This window comes from Cucumis sativus, chromosome 7 (assembly GCF_000004075.3).
Source record: "Cucumis sativus cultivar 9930 chromosome 7, Cucumber_9930_V3, whole genome shotgun sequence".
Lineage (NCBI taxonomy): Eukaryota > Viridiplantae > Streptophyta > Magnoliopsida > Cucurbitales > Cucurbitaceae > Cucumis > Cucumis sativus.
Genome location: NC_026661.2, coordinates 17,172,447 through 17,194,748, shown reverse-complemented (window position 1 = coordinate 17,194,748; position 22,302 = coordinate 17,172,447). Strand labels below are relative to the sequence as shown.

Genomic DNA, 22,302 nt, shown 5'->3' with positions numbered 1-22,302 from the left:
TCAACCTCCTAAAACATGTTCGAAAATATTGTTTGATATTCCTCTAACCTTTTAGAATTGTAACACATTCGAGTTTCTTTCACATCCAATCGTCCATTTTAATTAAAGAAACTCTTACTAATATGTACTAAAATCCTTTGCAAATTAGCAAAGTAAAAGCATGTTGGAAATGACTTTCTACCATGGTTTTTTTTTTTTTGTTGAAATTGTTTGACATTTGTAATGTAATATTTTGTGAAAAATTTTATTTTGGTTATAGATTTTTTGTTTTTTTATTTTTATTTTAATTTTATTGGAATCTTCCAACCTTTAAATATTTTATTTTAGTTTATAGACTTAAGATTAAAAAAAATCAATTTTAATCAGGTTAGATATCAAGATTATATTCATATTAAATTATTAAATAAAAATTAATTTATAAAAGTAACATTTTAGCGAATACCTTTAACCTAACAAAAATGGTACAAGTCAAATATTGGATAGTTTGTCACATTATTAATAAAAAATATTTTAAATGACAAAATTTTATCTCTATGTAACGGCTATATATTTCAAATGAAGGAAAGTATAATAACCAATTAAAACCGTTCACAACAAAAAGCTTCCTACAACGATGAATAGTTTATTTCAAAGCCTAAATTAATGTGTCCGGCCAAAAATGTCCTGCATAGACCTAATCTAAAGCATCACCCTAGGACCAAAATGAACCTACCTAAGGAAAGACGCCCGACCACAGCCAAGACCAAAGATAATCCTAACCGAACACAAAAGAAAGCATGCCTCTTGACTTAGTAAGTTGTATGGTTATCCTCAAGCGATGTAAAATCTGGTTGAAACAATATATATTAAATAATTGGAATCCTACTCTCAAACTCTCATGCTTCTACACTTAACTCTTTTCATTTTTAAGAGTTCCTATTGGAGTCCAATCTTTAAACTTCAATTCTTTTCACCAATGTCATTTTAAATTGTGTCAACAAAAATTATCCAAAAAAATGTTACAAGTTTGACAAAACAATTCAACTTTTTATTGCACAGATTAATGAAAATATTAAAGAACAATGTTGAAAATCAGAGAAAATAATGGTATGAAGGTAAAGTTTAAGTCACACTTGCACATTATCTTCATAAGAAAATGGACCCCAAAACAAGTTCTTAAGAAATGAACTCATTTTCAGAAATAAAAAATAAAAAAACGTCACACCCAGCTTCACTTCAATCTCCCACTCCCATTTTGAACAAAACAATTCACTTTTCTTCTAAAACATAAGTTGAATTACATCTAAAATGTTAAACAAAACTAATAAGAAAAAACAAAAAGTAAATGAATAAAATAAGTTAAAAACACTTGTGATCTAATCTATCTGCATGTATAAAAATATTATAAAATCTTAATGATATTTTCGACTAAATCGATTAAATTGTTTCAAATTTTCAAATACACATTTGAAATTAAAAAAGTTTGCTTGAATTTCAAAATTGGTTATTCTAATAATATGTAAACGCACACACTCATACAAAACATAAATTATGACTCAACATAATTTTAAAAATACAAAAAAAAAAAAAAAAAAAAAAAAACAAGTAGATTTTCTTAAAACTCCATGTAAATGTATTAGATTGATTGTGTTCCAAATAACTTTATTTATTTTTTTTAAAATTTATTAATACTTTTTAGTAAACTATTAAAAAGAGAGAATCCTGTGGGATGAACTCCATGTATTTTTTTTCTTCCATAAAAGGCACTGATCCTAGAGACTGACGAAATATTTGAATTACTAACAACCAATATACAATGCACCAAATTACAAACTATACGAGCCAGACATCACAAAAGAATCTTACTAATATATTTGGTTTACACCCTCTTGGAAACAATTTAAAGCAATCCAAAGTCAGTTTAGTAAGATGGAAAATCAAAACTAGTTACGAAGTTGGCCATTTTGGCTTCCTGATCATCAAGAGAACCCATTCTCATGTCTAATAATGCAAGCTGAGACTTCACCCAAGGTGGATTATACCTGCCCTCAACCCACAAGGCTTCCCCAGTGTCCTTGTGTTTAAAATCAGGATATTTTGGGTTCTTCTGCAACCAGAACCAAAATGCCAATAAAGTATTAACATTCAAGAGTGCATCTTATATCTCAACAAGGATTCAAGTGAACTATACAGTGAAGGAAACCTACAAATACTAACAAAAGGTAACTTTTGGAATGTCTATGGCCTGCAAAAGGAGGCTACTATTTCCTTGATTTTCTCTTAAATCATTGAGGCCTGCCATTCCATTTCATGCATAGAAAAAATAATAATATTTAGATCTATGATAGCCAAAAAAGGCTGTTGGTGACTTCTCTGCGTTGCTTTAACTTGGTTTACCTTCTACATACCTTTAAAAATTTGAAGCTTAAGTACTCTTTTAGGCTTTTAGCTAAATGAAAGAGATTTCCTGAGACTAGGTAGGCTCAAACTCGACTCACCCCAGTTTTCCTCCACAATTTCAGCCTCTTAGTTGAAATAACGGTCTGTCAAAGTGTGATTTTTTCAACAAATGGGTCAAGCAAAAGGGAGTCTTGTGAGTGAGGAATTGGATTTCAATTTTCTAATTGACGATTGAAATGATAAAATTTCATCTAAACAAGCTATTGATAGGGTTCTACGTAACCCCTTTCAAGAAGACATTAGGCCTCCAAATAATGTCTGATATGACGCCCCTCCTCTCCTTCATTCATGAGAACACATTGAAGATGATTATAATTTTTCCTCCTTTTTCAGAGTCTGTGGTCTTAAGGTTTATGAGATAAAAATCAAAATTCAAGTTTTCAAGTACATGGGCTCCGAGAGATCTCAACTTGTCTTCGTGGCTGAGCGCATCTGAGTTTGTTTGAGTTTGGAGGTTTTCTTTTTCTATGCCTAATACTGACTCCTTTGATGCGGCTTCTGCCTTTTTCAGCGTTTGATAAGTTTTTATTAGTTTGCTCTGTTTCAATTTGATTGCTCTTGTTTTGGGCCTTCCACAAATCTTTACAGCCTCAGTTACTTTCCTTGAGGATTAGTCTTGTGGCTGTTGTTGCTCTCGGTACCTTTCCTGTTAAATAACCTTACTCTCCTCATGATATGTTAAATGGTAGTGTCTCATTGATATTACAATATTAAATCCCGCGATTATCCATACAACGTTTTTCTCAGCAAGTTCTAGATGAAATTTCTTTAATGTTTTTTTGGTCTCGTTTTCAGTTGCTGCAGCTGCTTTTGGAGTGGTTTGTAGAGTCTTCACTTCGACCACAATTTGCAAGCTCTAAAAGTTATTGGTTCAAAGAAGGCATAAATTATTGGATAAATCCACTGTTTTTTAACAGATTAATTGTTCTGTGAGCTGACCTCTATTACTTTGCTTATATTTGTCTCAAAGTTCTTGATTTTGCTTTTTCTTTCCGTATTCTCACCCCCTTGGGGGTGTATCACTCGAATAGTTAAGAAAATGTAACCATTTATGAGGCCTGCTCTCTGCAATGGAAATATAACATACATAAAATGTATGCTATTCTATCATGCAGTTCGTTGTAAGTTCCCAAGGTTTTTCCATGCATCAATTTGAATAAAAACAGAAAGACAACTTGGTCCATGTTAAGAACATTTGAATCCAAAAACGAGATAGTTGAATCCCAGAAATTGCAAGAGAATTAATCATGTACCTTATTCTTCCTATTGTCCCACCAGTCAACGGGATTAGCAAAGAATGCTTGCCATAGTTCTTGTGTGGACCCTGTGTTATCAACAGCACCACTGCCGGGCTTTCTCCCTGTGAATAATGTGATAGGACACCAAATAATAAGATTTTGAAGCAAAGTAAAGCGTCAATCAATAATGTTAAATTAGGGAATTATCCCATGCCTGCCATTATGGAATTAGAGTCTTGGTCGTAATGGGGTGCTGTTGAGTTGCTTCTTTCTATAAAATTCAGTTGCTGAACCACTACCTGCAAAAGATATGAAAGTGTTGGAATCTACTTCTTGATGAATAGAAAACCATGGAACGGTGTGAACAAGGACATCAAAACCTTGTAGTATGTTTGCTGTTTCCCATCATCAGCTTCAACTAAATCTGCTACCAGCCGACCAGATACATATATCTGGTTGCCTTTCTGGACGTGCTGAGAAGCAATATGTGCCAATTCATCCCAGAATGTTAAACCTATCCTGAAAGAGCAAAATCCTAATCTGAATCACTTCTAATTGTCATTACATGCAAACGCAACAAGTTTGAAATGCCACGCTGTATCTCTCAAGAAACCAAAGTTTTAAAGTTCTGCAGTTTAAAACTCACTGACCTATAAAGATGATGCAACATTCAAGCATATTTACCAATCTATTTGGGGTAGTAGTTATCCTAAGAAAGTTAAGTTTCTCATTTGGGAATTGAGCCACAGTTTCCTCAACGCTTAAGACAAACTACAAACTCAGTGCCCATGGATTGGTATCTCCACAAGCTTCTATCATATGTACAAGAATGGTGGAGAGACCCATTCTCATCTGTCTTTTCACGGAAACCGGACCAAAGTTTTTGGAATTTCATCCTGGCTGATTTTGGTTGGCATACAACCCTCCCTCAACATAATCGAGACATCCTATCACACCTTTTCAATGGTCATCCATTTAAGAAGGAAAAGAAGATTCTTTCGCTGAACTCTGTGTTTGCTTTCCTTTGGACTACGTGGCTTGAATGAAATTCCCGGTCGCAACAAAGACTTGTGTATCTTCCCAAAAGTGTGTTGGAGCATAATAGCCCACTGAGCCTAAAGTGCAAGGCCATTTATTAAAAAATTGTACCTATGCACGAGCTCATGCACTTAGCTCTCTTGAAGGGAGGTTCTGTCACTGAGGAGCTTTGCCAATGAACAAATATGTAGAAAGCTATAAGACAAATTATGTGCCCATAAGTGAAAATATGCTCATGGTTTTACTTCTATTTCTTGACATTTAAAGTTGGTGAGGATTCTTTGGTTAGATCTGTCAACGTTCCCTGGTCCCATCATCCATACTTCCTACCCATTCACTATTTTCTAAACTTCAACCCTTTGCAAATTCTGATGGTTACAAGTCAAAGATTCTAGGAACAACTACAAAGGAAGGTGGAATCTCAACATTAGAAGGAAATTAAAATAATGGGGAGATTGAGTAGTTTCTCCATTATTGAGATTTTGGAGTACTCTTGATAGAGAATAGAAGAATTTGTGCTTGATTATTAAGACAAACTACACCAAAAACTCTAACGTTGCATTTTTGGTAAATTGGTAGCGGCAGCTGCTGTCATTGATCAAGCCTTTTTGAAGGTCGTATAGCATGAAGATAGAAGGGTCGGAGAAAAGATTAAGTTCTTTTTTCGGATTCTAGCTTTGGGAGGTCTCAATATGAATGGCAAATTTATAAAAAAAGGTATGTTCACTTAGCTTTATTCTTCATGGTGCGTCATGTGCAGCAAGGTTAATGCTAAGAACTTAAAGAATTTTACCAATTCACTACCGATGCAGCTTAAAATTTTGACTCTCTGCATACTAAGTGTAACATAATCCTCCTGTCAGACATTTATTGGGGTCACCCTTTCCAGAGAAAATGTAAGATTCTATGCACCAATGTAAGCGTTGATATGATCTGCAAATTTATATGAAAAAGAAGTAGAATAAATTTCCGAGAATAACACTCTAAAATATGCCTATAAAAGCATTACTTGTGTCTTATCCAATGGTCCGAAAGTGGCCCTGCGTACCACCATTGCGCCTAAGAAGCTTGGTCTTGTTGGGAATAGACAGATAATTTTGGGTGCTTCTCTTATGGCTAATGAATTGATACAATTCGTCTGGTAAAAATAAAAATGGTGTGGTTCTGAAACTTAACCTTACAATCTAAAATGTGTCAAATTCCACACATCCTCACTCTCAACGCCCAAACAGAGGCATTCAAGTAACTTCCTTCCAAACTTGTTAAAACACGGAAAGGCGTCACTTACATAAAGCAAAGGCTCATTTAAGAATTCATATGGTTTCCACATCCTATCGAAATCGGGACAACAATTTAGAAATGGCACTCGACGTAGACAGAAATATAGTCTATAACCATAGTCCTAAGAAATGTCCATATTATTAACCACAACTAAAAAACTATTCTTCAACTTATTATCATCCAATCTTCAATAGAAATGCAACAATAAAAAAGCCCATTTCGAAATGAAACAATAGACTAGTACCAAGATGTTTCAGTAGAAGACTTCCAAACAGCAAGTCGCGTCCAGGCCACATCCTTGCCAGATGGCAGGTGCTTGAGCTCGACAGGCAGACCAACGGTCCCAATGAGAGTGACGGAGTTACTAAGCTCCTTCTTCCATGGAATTTGGGAAGGTTTGGGGTAGGTTACAGCAGAGTAATTGGTGTAGTTTTCCATAGCGGAGCATTTTGGGAAAGGAGCAGGGAAACGGAGGTGTTTAGGAGGGTTTAGATAGGAGTGAAAAGGGAAGAAAGAAGAGATTGGTAATTGGTTTCTAGGGATGGAGAAGATAGAATTCTTTGATGACAATGAAGATGAAAGAATTAGGGTTTGCTCTAACGCCATTACCATGGCTCTTATCTTGGACTTGTGTTTTATTGTTCGCGCCAAACTCTTGGGCGAGGGTTTGACGTTTTGAGCAAAGGGTTTTGGATTTTTATATTTATTGAATCCAACTACTAAGAATAATAAGGCAATTTTTAGTATTAACTTTTTTATCTTTTGTTGTTTTTAATACAAAGTTCAATTTTTCTTAACATGTTTATATATTATTTTAAATTTTAATATATTTAAGAATTTGTTCAAATTTTGCAATATAATTTTTGTTCACCACAACGTTCATTTAATTTGACTGATTTTGCAAGTCATGAGTTCAACAAAAAAGTTATGCAACAATTTTGCTTTTTAATCAAAATTTTCATCTTTCCTTTTATATTAATACTTTTGCAATATATTTTTAAATTTTTAAATTTAAATGTTTATAAGTTATTTGAATTTTGAATTTTAAGTTTTTATTCCTTTTAAATAATTTGGTAAAATTCTTGTGTATTTAGATTCATATATTATTTTAATTTACAATATGTATTAATTTATTTTTAGATTTAAATCGTTTAGTATTAGGTTTTGCAATATACATACAACTCAACTAATCTCACAACAATCCGTCTAACCCTACAACATTTGAGTGTTAAGCAAACTCCTAAAAAATTAAGTCCTAGGTAGATTGATTAAGACATCCATTTAGCTTAATTTTAATAGTTTACGACTGAGACCACGACAAAATTCAAGACATATGACTCGAGTTAGAGATGGCAATGTTGATCAAATTTAGGCAACATATGAAAGATAAAATATAATTTTGTTATAATATTTAATTGTCATCAAGGTTTACTTGTATTAGATGACAAACTTTTGATAATATCTTTTTCAATTTTTAATGTATGACATATCTTTTATTTATATATATATACATTATCATGTTAATAAGAAAATAAGAAATAGTTATAAAACAAATAAGTTGTTTTTTTTTTTTTAGAAAAAACAAGAATAGTTATCTGTTTTTTATTCTAAAGAAATAGAAAACAAGAAACAAGAATATTAACAAACTTATTAAATCAACCACAATATTTCTAGTATCAAATCTTCAAGACTAGTGATATACGGCTTAAACACGTATACTATTCTTACTAGGTATTATTATCTTTCATCTCTATTAGTACTAATGACGAAATCATTGAATTACTCTATTGTAAGATCATGTTCATATTATAGTGATCAAGCTAGCCCTTCATAATTTAGCTTATAAATCACTTTTTAAACATTCAAAATTTATATGGTGTTTGTTTTGTTTTCAATTAAAATAAATCCTAGTTAGTTGTGCATTTTTAGTTGAGGGGAGGGTATTATAAGTTGACCATTTCTATTCAAAGTTTTTGTTTGAATTTCTTGGTTTTAGAGAATATATATATTATATATAGTGGTTTTAATCTTCAGGATATATCATATTTTTCAATCCACTGTCTACGTATTTTTTTCTACCCATCCTACTAAATTTTAAAAAATGTAAAACATAAAAATAATTTATATAATAAATATTTCGAAACATAACATTAAGTTTAAATTTTACTTTGTTGGATTGTAAATTGAGTTACATATACTTTCTGTCAAATCTACTCTCTTTATTTCTTCTTTTACTTTCTGTTTTTCGATTTTAGTTTATAAATTCTAAATTATTGCATGTATTTAGATTTTTATGTTACAAAATATCTAATGCTTACATAATACATATATAATTTAAACTTGATTGTGGGTGATTCATGAGACTTTAATGCATACTCACGTTACTTTATTAATGTGTGTATTTCAAATTATATCATACATTAGTTAAAGAGAAATAAAGGTAAGCATGCTTTCAAAGATAACAATTTTTTTTATAATAATAAATATTTTCTAAATTACAAAAATAGTAAATTTAAAAATCGATAATTCTTTGATATTACTAATTTTATCATATTTGTAATATAAAAATAAAATGTTATGAATCGTTTTTTTCTAAATATTTTTGTACAAATTTTCCTTACAATTTTCAAGGATTCGAAATAAAAAAGTCCATATAAGTTTTTAAAAATTAGGTAGGATTTAGTACATATGAATATTTTTAATGACTTCCCAATTTAAATACCAACCTCATAAAAACAGAGTGTTTATCGTCCATGAATGCAATTTATTTTTTTAAAAAAATAATAACAATATTTTATGCAAAAAGAATGGATAATAAAAAGTAAATTAAGTAGTTCTTAATTAGGTAAATTTTTAGAAATTATAATAAAATATCTAAAGTTCATAAATAAGAAAACGTTTAGTGATCAATAATAATAATAATAATTAGGTTAGTCTATGAGTTGTATTTTGTAATTCTTTCACATCAGGTTTAGGTTTGTTAATTACAAAAACTTATTTTTATTTATTGTTTTAAAAAAACAGAAAGAAGAAACAAAAATCAAAAAATACTATCAAACGTGTCTGAATGAAATCAACAACAATCCTTTTCGTATCAAATCTTTAAAGATTCTAATGATATATGTCTTAAACACATATATTATTCGTAAGGGGTATCGTTATCTTTGATCTCGATTACTAGCGAATACATTATTGAATTAATCTACTAAGCTAACCCATCAAATTAGCTTAGTTTATATAAACATTCAAATTTTGTATGGTGGTGTTTTGTTTTCAATAAGTAAACTAAATCTTAGTTAGTTATGTATATATCATTTTTAGTTTAGGAGAGAGTATTATAAGTTGACCATTTCTGTCCAAAGTTTGCTGTTTGAATTTCTTATTTTTAGAGAATATATATATAGTGGTTTTAGTTTGAAAGATGTGTCATATTTTTCCATCCTAATATAAATATTGAATCTTTTTGGATAAGTTCGATTGTTGTATATAATAATAATCTTAAAGAGTTAATTTATCCTAGAATGAAAGTAAGCATTAGTTTTACTCTCTTTTTTCAAGTAAACGAGGGGAGAAAGTTAGAAGTTCTAGTCAAAGTTACAGGAATTAAGTGTAGCCTAGTCATTGTTACCTAGTATCACAAGAATAATAATCAACCAAACAAAATAAATATTTGATTGAGAGATTAAAACCTTATAAAAAACAATGTACGTATGTAATCACAAACTTGAAGAAATAATATATATATATAAATAAATAAATAATTTAAAGTGAAATGTATGAATAGTCATTTCAACAATCATGCATGATTGAAAAGTCGTACTACATTACTAATTAACAAACCTGAAGTGAAAGAATTACAAAATACAACTCATAGACTAACCTAAATAAACTTAGCTACTCAAGTGTGTTCTATTTGCATTTTCTTAGCATTACAGTATAGTAGAGATGGTAGATTAGATATCCAACCACGAAAGAGAGAACAGATAACAATTATAATTTTATCTCAAAGCTCGTTTTAACACTTTTTAAATTACATTTTAATTTGTAAAAAGTTACTACTATTAACTAAAACTAAAAGGAATTTAAATTACAAAATTCTTAAATAAAACATACATTTTCAAATCTCTATATCCCTTCCTATGTTTGGATCATATTATCAAGTATCATCACGACAACTCATCATTAACTAATATGATAGGCGATGCCAGTAGACTAACTACGACCGAGTTGAAAAAGAAAAAGTATACCTGAGAAAAAAAATGGGCAGTTTCGAAACAACTTCCTAGATTTCTTGAGAGAAAAGTACAATCAAAATCAAAATTAAACAGTAAAACCCTAAGCTTTTGACAGCCCACATGGATTCCTACCAAAATGCTAATCAAATCAAATCAATCTCATAAATGTTAAAATTATTTTCTAAAAAATTAAAATAAAAAGAAAAAAGGGGTCCCACAATAGAAGGCCCCATATTGTTCCACTTTGGCCAATCAGTCCAAGTGGGGCGCTCTCATCACATGCTGCTGTTTTCTAATGCCTTTGAACTCAATCCGACGGCGCAGGATTAGGGTCATCAGAAAGACTCAATCAGAACCATTGGTTTATGGGTCCAAGCTCTTTTAATACAAATGGCTGTAATTGTCTATTGCTTGTCCCCTCCACGTCGGACCACATCCTCCACCCTGTCCTTCTTTTCGGGAACATTCATATCTGTCGCTTGACACACACGGGATGCTCTATTCCACGTGCCACCGCCATATACTTGGTCCTCTCCCCACGTGTCACCATTCTTGTATTTCTTTCTTTTTAATATTTTAGTTAAGCTTAATTTTTCTTATTTTTATTTTCTAAAAAGACCAATTTTAAAATTCATCGTAATTTTAGAACTTCAACTTATAAATATTGTTGCCTATTTGTGTAGAATTTAACTAATTTTAAGATAAATATAAATCTCCTCTCCACGTCATTTACAGCACTCATAAAAAAAGGGTAAGATTTAGAGAAATAGTTTACTTAATGAAATAGAATTTACAGAAATGTTAACAACGCTCTATTTATGTATTCATTTTACTTCTTCTACTTAATATTTATTTAATTTAATAAATATATTTTCAAGCGAAAGAAAGATAATATAGGAATACTTTCAAAAGTTAGAAAAAAATACTATTAAATAATAAAATATATATCCTTTTATAAAATCAATAAATAAACAATAAATATGAATTTATTGAAGAGAAATGAAACCAAAATTAATAGGCAATATCAAAATTTACTAGTTAGTCTAGTGATAAATTTATCTTTCAATATGTTCTAGATGTACGTTTGTCACACTCTTTATAAATTTATTTTGAATTAAAATGTACTCATCAACAAATTTTTATAAACAAAGTAGAGAGATTGAAATATAATGATAATAAGATTTTTTTTTCATTACAAAATTTCATATAATTAAACAAAAAAATTAAATACAATGGATAGGAAAATAATAAATGAAAGAGGGGACACGTGTCAAATAAGCGATGGTGGAGTTCATGCAGACCATACCGTGCGTGTTCCAGAAATGTGGTTCTTCCCATTATATATATTCTCTCTTTCATTACAAGCTTTCACAAACACGAAAGAAAGAAAGAAAAACCTTTCCACATTATCATTTTTATCGTTTACTCAAATTCTTCATACCCTTTCCAATTTTAGTTTACAAATCTAATGGCCAAACTGGCAGCTTCTTCTGATCACCCAGATCTCAACTTCCAAGCCACCGAGCTCCGCCTTGGCCTCCCCGGCTCCGACGACACCAATCGTCGCACCGAATCAAAGTCGAACAAGAGACCCTTTTCAGAGATCGATAAGGAAAATAACAGCAGCGTTTCTGACGTTGGGAATCACATCGATCAAACCTCCCAACCTCCTCCATCCAAGTAAGAAAAAAAGAATTTAATTGATTATTGTGTTTCAAGTTTATTTAAGATTTAGCTAGGGTACGGACGTAGTGAGAAAATTGGATCACATAGTGATTGGACTATATATATATATATATATATAAAGCTCCAATATTATATTAGATAACATGAGATCAAAATTAAAAACAAGTTAACTTTATAATGATTTATTATCTTACAAAAATTATATGATGGTTCTACTCATCTTTTTAATAAGAGATCATCAACAAGCTGCGTATATATTCTTCATCTAAGAGATCTAATATTCGAATCTATCAACTAGTTGAGAATGTTAAAAAAGAATCTATCAAACTAATAATGTTAAGTTTTTTTAATATTTGTAGGGCACAAGTTGTTGGATGGCCACCTGTTCGATCATACCGAAAGAATTGTTTGGCTGTAAAGAAGAGCGAGATAGAAAGTTCAAGTGGAGGGTACGTGAAAGTAAGCATGGACGGAGCTCCATACCTAAGGAAGATTGATTTAACCGTCTACAAAAGTTACACGGACCTCGTAAAGGCCTTGGAGAACATGTTCAAATTCAATCTAGGTAAGAAAATAAGTCAATAAATAAAATGAAAGCTTTTGAGTTTAGTAGTAATTTAACTAATGAATAACCGTTGGATCTGTTTAGGTGGTTACTCAGAAAGAGAAGGTTTCAATGGATCTGATTATGTTCCAACTTACGAAGACAAAGATGGTGATTGGATGCTCGTCGGAGACGTCCCATGGGAGTAAGTGTTGATATACACACACATATATATATATATCTAATTTTCTTCAAGATTATTAATTATTATATAAACAAAATAAGGAGATTAATTCTAATCTGGAAATTTCAAAATTAAAAATGTGCAGAATGTTCATCTCTTCTTGCAAAAGATTGAGAATCATGAAAGGATCAGAAGCAAGAGGGTTGGGATGTTTATAAAATTTATTTTTAAACAGAGAACAGCCATGGCAGCAGCTGATCAAGGGCTAACAGGAGGAAGAAAGGAAAAGGGAAAAGAAAAAAAAAATCCAAAAGAGGATGTAAAAAAAACGAAAAGAGATTGTTGTTTTTTAGATTTTGATTTGATTATTGTTTGTAAAAGAAATAATTTAGATCTCCCAAACTGTATAGAGGGGTTATCCATACCCCATATACAAATTATTGACAATATTATACACAATTCTATACTTTTGAGATGTTTATAATTGAAATGATTGACAATAAACGACTTATGCGTATATATATATATAAGAAAAAACTTAGATGGATACACGTATCTCATATGTTTCACATACATCTCTTAATTCACTATACAAAATTAAACTAAAATTTAATTAGTGTTTTATCTATGTTTTAACCTTAGATTATGAGATCGCAATACATCACCTTTGCACTATGAACCTAAATCATGACATTTTTATTAAAAAAAATATTGATTTTTCCTCTCTCCCATTATCTCTCCTTCCTTTTCTTTCAATAGTAATTAGATTCCTTTTCTTTTATCACAATCCATTATCATTTTCAATTGTTTTCTTTTTCTTGATTACATGTCCCTTCTATCTCTCCCTCTTTCCAACCATTTCAATTTTTCTGAGCATCAACAATTCTCTTATTTTTCCTTAATTTTGGTTCATTTCTTTTAATTAAATTAGTAAGATATATTACGTTTACTGTTCATTTTCTCACAAAATAATTTTCTTCTCCCATTTGTAGATTTTGCTTAAAACAAATAACTATGGTAAATAACAAACCTAGTAATTTTTTTAGATTTTATCAATAACACCTAATACAAGTTTATTAGTATCTATAAAAAATCAAATATCTTATAATAAAAAATGTAAAAAATTAACTAACCTAAATACTTCATTAAATACCAAATTGACATGATTAAGTGATGATTGGAGTCTAATCATGTTTATTAAAACATGATTTCAAATTTTAGTATACTGTGTAAATATTTTAAAAAGTTTGGTTATTTACCCTAACTTTTCTTATTTTAGTCTATATTTATTTTAATGTATGGTATATATATTATTATATTAAGTAAATTAACTTCATATTACAATATCATTTCTTAATTTTTTCTTGAATCTTAGTTATTATTGTCAATAGTAATTATTTTAAAAGCTGGCATGCACCTCCGACCCATAAACTTATAAGCTTGAGTAGTTTAACCTTATTTAATATAATAATTATTTGATAGTTAGATTAGAAGCTTAATCTCTTTCAACATCATGCATGTTTCTTTGTGGACTCCCTTAAACGTATAGAATTAGTGTCAAATAGATTAATATAAGCAATAGAAAGAATTGTATCAAATGGGCTTCCTCACATATTTAACATATATAGTATATATATTAAAAACTAACAAATCAAATTTGATATAAAATTAAATTTTGTGGTTAATTAATAGGAAAATTGAATTTTCAATTTTGTTTCTAATAAGCTTGTAAGTTTTATAATTATGTTCTATGTATAATTATCTAAAGAAAAACATACTTGGGATACATAGTTGAAGATAATTAAACTCAGGCTCCCCCTTTAATTCATTGACCGCGGTTCAATTATTTCAGTCTTCTTTCATATTTTTTATCAACATGTATAACACAAATACCATTTGCAGAACTTCAGTAATCCATCTTAAAAAAGAAGACAATTTGACTACCTTCCCAAATAATAAATCTTCAAGAGAGAACTTCTCTAAAATAAAATTTTCATCAATGTGCACGTCAAACTAAGCATATAGCTTAGCTATTTAAATATCACAATAATATATCTTATTTAACTTCTTTATGCAAAGATATAGATAAAAAGATTCATATTATGAAGAAAAATATTTTATCTTTAAATAATATTCCTATATTGAGTAATATCCTTTATTTTAAATAATCACATTAATATTAAGAAAAAGAACGTTATTATTTATTTTTGACAAAAATATCATACAAAATCCTCCTTTTTGTAAAAAAGAGAATAATTCTTAAATCTAGTAATGCACACACCATCTTTGCCGAATTTAAAGAGGAAAATTTGACGAAAATTGGATTTTCAATGATAACAGTTATCAATTTGACGAATTCCTTTCATAAAAACAATATTGTTCTTATCTATCACAATACATCATTTTTTGCAGAAATTTACTGTATAACCTTGGTCACACAGTTGGCTAATACTGATTAAATTTGCAGTAAGTCCTTCTACATGTCTGACATCATTAAGTCTGGAAAGATTTGTATTATTATATTTTCTTTTGTCAAAATTCTTCCTTTTGCTCCATCACAAAAAATTACATGCCTTGAATAACATTTTTTTAATTCTGAAAAATATGAGCGATTGTCAGTCATATGTCTTGAGCAACCATAATCAAAATACCAATCTTCGGTTGATGTTTGATTTGTAACGAAGACAACATTACATTGAGGTCAAATTATAGTTTTCACAAGGTAGGTCTCATTAGCCAATTTATAGAGTGAAATTTAATTTTAAAACGCGTTTTTGAAGACTATAAACAAAAAATATATAACATTATCGAAGTTCATAGGCTAGCATTTGTTAGAAGCTTTCTATATTACCCCTTTTATTTTATCATTCATAAAACATGTCCAAAGAGATCCATTTCAGAAGGAAAACAAAAACAGTAAAAGAATGTGTAATAACGTTTGTGTATTACAATAATAGTTAAGGTTTACGAACCAGAACGTGAGATAATAACATAATTAAAATGGAGAATCAAAAACTTTTTGCTTTGCTTCGTGATCAAGAACATTATCTTAACTACGTTACATGATATAGTGTAGTCCATGAGTAATAACCTTCAATGTATACAACCAATTACTATATACATTTAGGGTTTGTATCACATCTCAATTAACATCCCATAATTTCAAACTAGCTAGGTGATGGTTTGGCTCTAGTAGACGTTAGTGCCACCAAAAGTTAGTCTTTTCCTTGTCTTTGTTTTCATTTACATGAAACTAAATTCTAACATCAAATCGTGTGTAGTGAATATGAGTTGTATTATGTTAATATATCAACTAATTAGACCGACTTGATTTTGATTTTCATCAAAATCTCTTACCGTATATAGTTCTGTGCCTTCCAGATAAATGATTAGAAGGTTGTTTATGTCGCTAGCTTACCTATTTTTTTTATTAAATGCTAGGTTTGGACATTATATTTCTATACACGAATATCATATCTATTTAATATATGAAATAGAGAAAATGTTGATAAACCAATCAAATTCATTTCAATAAAATAATCGAACCATGAACGCTTAATTATCTTTGCTCATCGATGTATGAAAAGTATGTACATACTGGATCAAAATTGGTTTCAAGTATTCGAATCTCAAACCCTATAAATTTCAAAAGAAAAAAAGAAATGCTTAAACACTACTTTATCGTTATTAGTTATTAGATTATCTATCTTCTTGTACCTTTTTTCCTTGTTAACCTGTCTCTCCTCACTTATTATGATCTATATGTTTCTCTCTAATTGTCTAATCAATATACATGCATAGATATAAATTAACTCTTTCACTTAATCAAGATATGTGTTTAATAATTTACTTTCGATACTTCTTCACTTTAATTATCATTCACTTCTTCTATATTCTATTGAATGAACTATGGTTTGTAAGTAATGCAACAACCATATTTCAAAAGCACTTCACGAAGAATGACCATATTCAAACTTGATTCGTTCTATATACCATTGTTTCGTTGAGTTAAAAGTTAGAGCACTGTAGGATTAAACCAAAAGCACTTTTATAACATACCATATACATCATAGACAAAAAAAATGTGGGACAAGCCCCAAAGAGATTAGGTTTGTGATTTTTTGATGTGAAAGGAAACAAGTCCACGAGCAAAGGATATACACCAAACAAAGACAGCTCTCTTTGAAGAGAAGGATAAGAATTAGAGGGAGAAGAGAAAACGTTGGAGATATGCAAGAAAATGTCACACTCCAACATTACTTCACAATTATTTATTGCTTAACAAATCAATTATTTGCCATCTCTCCCAACTCATTCAAAAGACAATGTTTGGTCCACTAGCTTTTAATTCCCCTTCTTCACTCTTCTCCAATTCTTCCCCACACAAAAGCTTTAGTTGTCGAATATTAAATTCTTACGTACAACCATAACCGAATCTTCAAACCTCTAAAATATAAGATCGTATTAATTACTATTTTATTTTATTTTGATTTTCGAGAGCCGTCATTTTTTTCTATACTTTTCATGTCGGATACGACGGTATTAAAATTTGAAATATCGATCATTTTGATTCTCAAGCACCAATGATGTTTGATATTCTTCCTGTCAAAAGTTTAAAAGGTTAGATTGTGAATATTGATGAAAATATGCATGTAAAAATATTTACGAACAAGTTATACAAAATTTTAAAAATCTATTTAAACTCAAAGCAAAATAAAATGAAGTACGTGAAGACACAAAAATCGAGGTAATATAATATATTATAACATAAACAATATTATAAAATTATAAAATAACAAAAGAGATATATGAAATTATAGAAATTTAAATGTGCTATGTATGATCTTCCTCCAAAATTTCACCAAAATTCTCATTAATTTCTCAACATGCATCTGTATCCAAAATTGACCTAATATTATTATTTATATACAATTTGACAAGTAGGATAGTGACATTGTATAGATACTAAGGAGGCATTTGAGACAAGAAATTAATTATAGTTTGTATTTGTGATGTGTATTATTTTAGTTTGGATTATAATAGTATGTGTTTAAGGTGTAAAATATTTTCGTTTGAGAAATAAAGAGTTATTAATTGTAGTTGAGAATTTTAAAAAATAATAGAATATAAAGGAGTAAAAATGGTAGAAAATAATAAATACTATAGCAAATGAAGAGTCTCTAATGTTTTTTAAATAGTATTTACAGTAAACATTTGTTATCAGAATTAGCCTTAGTTAGTCATTATTTCAAACGTCTATTATAAGACAGCATGAATCGTAGACACATGCATTGAGTGATCGGAGAGAATGTCATTTCGTGATACTTGAACATCTATATTATACCTATATTTTAATATTTTATTTATAATAAAAATGATCAATTATTACTTTAAAGTTTGGTAGAATGAAGAATCAAATGGCCAATAATCCCTTTGGAAAACTACTTTAATGTGCCTCAAAAAGAAAAAAAAAGAAAAAGAAAATCTACTTTAATGTGTTGCATGCATTGAACCTTGGGCTAATTATTTCTTTAGTTGGAAAATAAAATCTCTCATGTATGTTTCAACCAACCAAGTGCTCTCATTACTTTAACTTCACCACTACTAAATATCACATATTCAAATTTTACTTTTATGAAATATATGACTGGGGTTGTACACTAATTTATCTATTAAATTAAAGAATTTAAATTCTGAATTTGTATTTATAAGCACATCAATTTATTAAGCTTTTAACTTCCATAATTTAATATATCAATTTACATATTTTTCAGATTTAAGTCGAACAATATAGTGTGACATTTAAATTTTTTCAATTAGGATTATAATTTTTATCAGTGAATTTGTTTAGAAACTTTAGTAGGATTATATTTGAAAATTATCAATGTATCAATTTTAGGCGTGGGTAGACTATTTCATTTATCGATTATAATTTGAATGGACAATTTTTAAATAAATCTTAATTGAGAATCTAAATCGATTCGGTTTTGTAAATTTAGTGGATTTGATTAGTAAAATTACAAGTCTCCCATGATGTTTAGTCCAACGAAAACACGATCAAATGTTTAATTCATACACTTATGAAAGCTCATGGTTTAACTTGTTACAAAATTAGTTTAGGGTTTTAGCATAAAATTTGAATTCATATCAAAACATATATAATTAATTGTAACGCTTTTAATTTAGGGAGAGATATGAATGAATCGAAATCACATCTAGATTAGATTAATATTCAATATACAAAAATACGGTTAAGTAAACTTTAAAAGAATTAAAAATTAGTATCTACATCAACAAGATCTATTTTTATTTTTTATAACTTAGTCGTAAAACTCGAAAGTTAATTACGTTTAGTATGCAGGTTGGAGGAGATATTTTGAGTTTGTTGTGAGCTTATTTTCACCATAATGGGTGGGTCCAAAAAAAAATTCAAAATTGGAAAGCAAGAATATTGAATTAATCAAAAGGGGTAGTAATTAATGCAAGAAATTGAAAGATGCCATCAATTCTTGGGACACACGTGTGACATGAAACATGATGGACTTTGACTTATAGGGCCCTCATCCCGCACGTGCGTGTTCAAGTTTTTGGACTTTTAGACATTTCGGCCCAATTAACATAACACATAACACCTCCCCCCCGATCCATCTTTTTCGTTTTTCTCTCTCAAATTTTGGATATTCACATCCTTTTGTTTTTAATTTTGATTTTTGATTTAATTCCATTCCTATCATCTTAAAAACTTTAAATTTTGTCATTATATAGTTTTTGAGTTTGAGTTTAATTTAATTCTTATATTTTCTAATAATTTGAAAGAGTCTTTATAGTTGATTCAAATATATCTTACAATCAATCTTTATTGCTAATATTAGATTGGTACTTCTTTTGGTAGCAAGTCAATCTTTTTTGTTTGGCTTGAATAAAAAGTATAATGGGTATAGGTTGGAGATGAAAAATAATGGTTTAAAGTTATTCATTTATTGCAACCTTCCTATGAAAATTAAAATAAATAAATAAATAAATAAATCTCACATTCAAATTATCCAAAATTAATATCTTCATTGTCGGTGTCACCAATCTTTTTCTCAATGTATCAGAAGGCCCACTTATTGTCTCTTGAAAAAAGAAAAAAAATGGAAAAACCTCTAGATGTAAGTTTTTGTTAGAGCTTTGTTAATTTGTTCTATGTTTATTTAGGCTTGCATTTGATGATATTGTAGTGATTTTGAAGTTGTTTTAAAGGTTGTGTGTCTTTCCTTATTTGAAAATTTTTACGTTATTATCTTTTCTCTTTCGAAAATTTTCTTTGTTCAAGGATGTTAATTTCAAATGTGAGTAGTGTTTCCTTCTTAGCCGTTATTTATAAAGGAGAAAGTTGTGGTTATTTAGGATTGTGACTTTTGTTTATCTTGTTTGTTGGTATTGTGTTTTTATGATCAAGACTAAACTGTGTATACATTGACTGCACAGTTGCTCGCTATAATTTGTTGTGCTAAATTGTTGTAATTGAAGAAGAGTACAATATCAAGAAGAGCTAAGACAACTTCTATCTTAGAGGAGTACCTAAGACTTCGCCACTTCGAGAAGTAGTTCTCCATCGTCTTAAGGGTGAGTTAGGCTCTACGTGTGTCACTATAAATGTTATTACGTCGTAATCGTTTGACTCTTTAAGTATTAAGTATTAGTAGATTATCTTTTGTAAGGCTCTTTACTAGCTTCCGAAACATAGTTGGTTTAACACTAATTGGTTCAACCTCCTTAAATAGGATTCAACCTCTAAAATCTCAACTCTCTCATCAGTTCTTTAAAACAATAGTTTATTTACTTTTCTATAGCAAAGTTGAAAATATATACATCAAATTTATGATTGATATTTGAGAAAATACAAACTTGGTCCATCATTTTTCTTTCAAAGCTGATCTGTTTTTCTTTTTCCATAATGCACCATATCTGTCTAATATATACACACACACACATATATGTCAAAAGATCAATGTACTAAAAGTACTTGTAATTATAACAAACCACATTGAACTTCATATACATGCATGAACTAACATTAATTATATTTAATCCACACCTCAAAAAACTAAATACATGAATGTCTACATAAAATACTTGTTCATGTACTACTGGATAATATGTATAATTAATAATATAGTTAATTTCTTTTTTATTTTACCAATTATTTTGTTAAAAATTGAAATATAATGACAAAAGTTTATTTTAAATGGCAAAACTTCTAAACATGTTTAAAAATAGAGCAAAAATATGTTTATTTACAATGTACAAAATAGAATATTAAATAAATATAATAGTCTAATTTTTGTTAAATTTAAAAATTAACTTATCAATAAAAACCAATTTTGTTACTTAAAATTTGAAATACAGTGAAATCAAAATTTGTTGTTTCTTTTTTATTCTACCCAATCTTTTGCTTAAAATTTCAAGTGTAATGAGATACAATATCTAAATTCTATTTTTATCTTTTCTCATATATATATATGTTCATGTTTATATAATTACTTTTTTATATTTCAAGTATAATGAGATACAAAATCTAAATTCTATTTTTACTTTTTTTCATATATATGTTCATGTTTATATAATTATTTAAAAAAAAACAATCGACTCGTCCCATAGTTTAGTTATTGAATGAATAATCATAATTGTTTTAAATAATAAAATTGTTAGAAATATTTTAATACCTCCACTTAAAAGTAATTACATTTTACTATATTTTAAAATGGAAGTAAAAGTTTAAAATAAGCCTAAAAATGTGTGAAATATAAGAAATAATAATTAGAAAATAATAGAAATGCATGCATATACATAGGTGTGATAAGACTATAATTATTATTAAAATGTTACTCTTAAAAGAAGTGAGGGATCAATTAAAAGCGAACATGATCATTGGCTCATAAAGATATATATATACTTATATTATCATAATTGACAGTTGACACCATAAAAAAAAATTTTGACCATTAAATGCTCATTATTAAAAGTTTCAACTTAGGTTTGATATAATAATAACAAAAATAATAATTCTAATAATAATAAAATTGTAATTATAATTATTATCATAATACTGATCATAATAATTATTTGAATTGATATCTCTAAGCTTATGAGAACCGACCAACTCCTTTGTCTGCCAAACAAGGTTCATAATGTTCTTAACTTAATCTTTGGGCCAATATGAACAACCTCCTCAAATTTTGTTTAATTATAAATATATTATATGCTATCTTAGGAAGAAGGCAACACAATTTGGCTACCATCAATAATTTACCTCACAATATATATTTTTTTATATTGAAAAAATATGTTTTTTTTCTTCTATGGTGTCGTTTAAAATGTCGGTTTTAGTTGATATATATTTAACAACTCACTTACACTTAACTATATTTAAATCGTTACATGACTTATATATTTGATGTGATTTGCTTGATAATTACCTAACGATGTCAATCACATTTCAATTAATCAACAATTCCATGCCTAATTTAATTTTAAACGTCATTTCAACTTTCAATCTTACCAAAATATACGTTAAATCAAAATAATATTACTCCATTCACGTGTTGGCTCAAGAGTTTAGCATACTATTCGAGATCTAACTAGCACATGGACTATTAATGTAAAACGAATGGA

General features: G+C 29.0%; 2 protein-coding genes across 3 annotated transcripts; one reads left to right on the top strand and one right to left on the bottom strand.

Moving 5' to 3' along the window:
- Nucleotides 1–1,704: 1,704 nt before the first annotated feature.
- Nucleotides 1,705–6,687, bottom strand: LOC101219190 (protein OSB1, mitochondrial). 2 transcript variants are annotated; one of them, XM_004146910.3, is made up of 5 exons: nucleotides 6,241–6,687; nucleotides 4,058–4,196; nucleotides 3,892–3,976; nucleotides 3,693–3,799; nucleotides 1,705–2,086 (listed from the first exon to the last, which is right to left on the bottom strand). In XM_004146910.3, the coding sequence occupies exons 1-5, from the start codon at nucleotides 6,606–6,608 to the stop codon at nucleotides 1,901–1,903; spliced, it is 885 nt and encodes a 294-aa protein (XP_004146958.1). In that variant the 5' UTR covers nucleotides 6,609–6,687; the 3' UTR covers nucleotides 1,705–1,900. The 2 variants fall into 2 exon arrangements, with proteins under 2 accessions (XP_004146958.1, XP_031744970.1); XM_031889110.1 differs by lacking the exon at nucleotides 6,241–6,687 and adding an exon at nucleotides 4,328–5,557.
- Nucleotides 6,688–11,582: 4,895 nt separating this feature from the next.
- On the top strand, nucleotides 11,583–13,149 carry LOC101219427 (auxin-induced protein 22D). Its single transcript, XM_004146911.3, has 4 exons — nucleotides 11,583–11,911; nucleotides 12,277–12,482; nucleotides 12,567–12,666; nucleotides 12,791–13,149. The coding sequence occupies exons 1-4, from the start codon at nucleotides 11,700–11,702 to the stop codon at nucleotides 12,861–12,863; spliced, it is 591 nt and encodes a 196-aa protein (XP_004146959.1). The 5' UTR covers nucleotides 11,583–11,699; the 3' UTR covers nucleotides 12,864–13,149.
- The last annotated feature ends 9,153 nt before the right edge of the window (nucleotides 13,150–22,302 follow it).

Bases quoted from the DNA above. Each gene is read 5' to 3' on its own strand.
- LOC101219427 (XM_004146911.3), top strand. From the start codon at position 11,700: ATGGCCAAACTGGCAGCTTCTTCTGATCACCCAGATCTCAACTTCCAA. The intron at 12,483-12,566 runs GTAAGAAAATAA...GGATCTGTTTAG, and splicing joins CATGTTCAAATTCAATCTAG to GTGGTTACTCAGAAAGAGAA. The intron at 12,667-12,790 runs GTAAGTGTTGAT...AAAAATGTGCAG, and splicing joins GTCGGAGACGTCCCATGGGA to AATGTTCATCTCTTCTTGCA.
- LOC101219190 (XM_004146910.3), bottom strand. From the start codon at position 6,608: ATGGTAATGGCGTTAGAGCAAACCCTAATTCTTTCATCTTCATTGTCA. The intron at 4,197-6,240 runs GTACTAGTCTAT...TTGCTCTTTCAG, and splicing joins TCTTCTACTGAAACATCTTG to GATAGGTTTAACATTCTGGG. The intron at 3,800-3,891 runs GCATGGGATAAT...CATTATTCACAG, and splicing joins CTCTAATTCCATAATGGCAG to GGAGAAAGCCCGGCAGTGGT.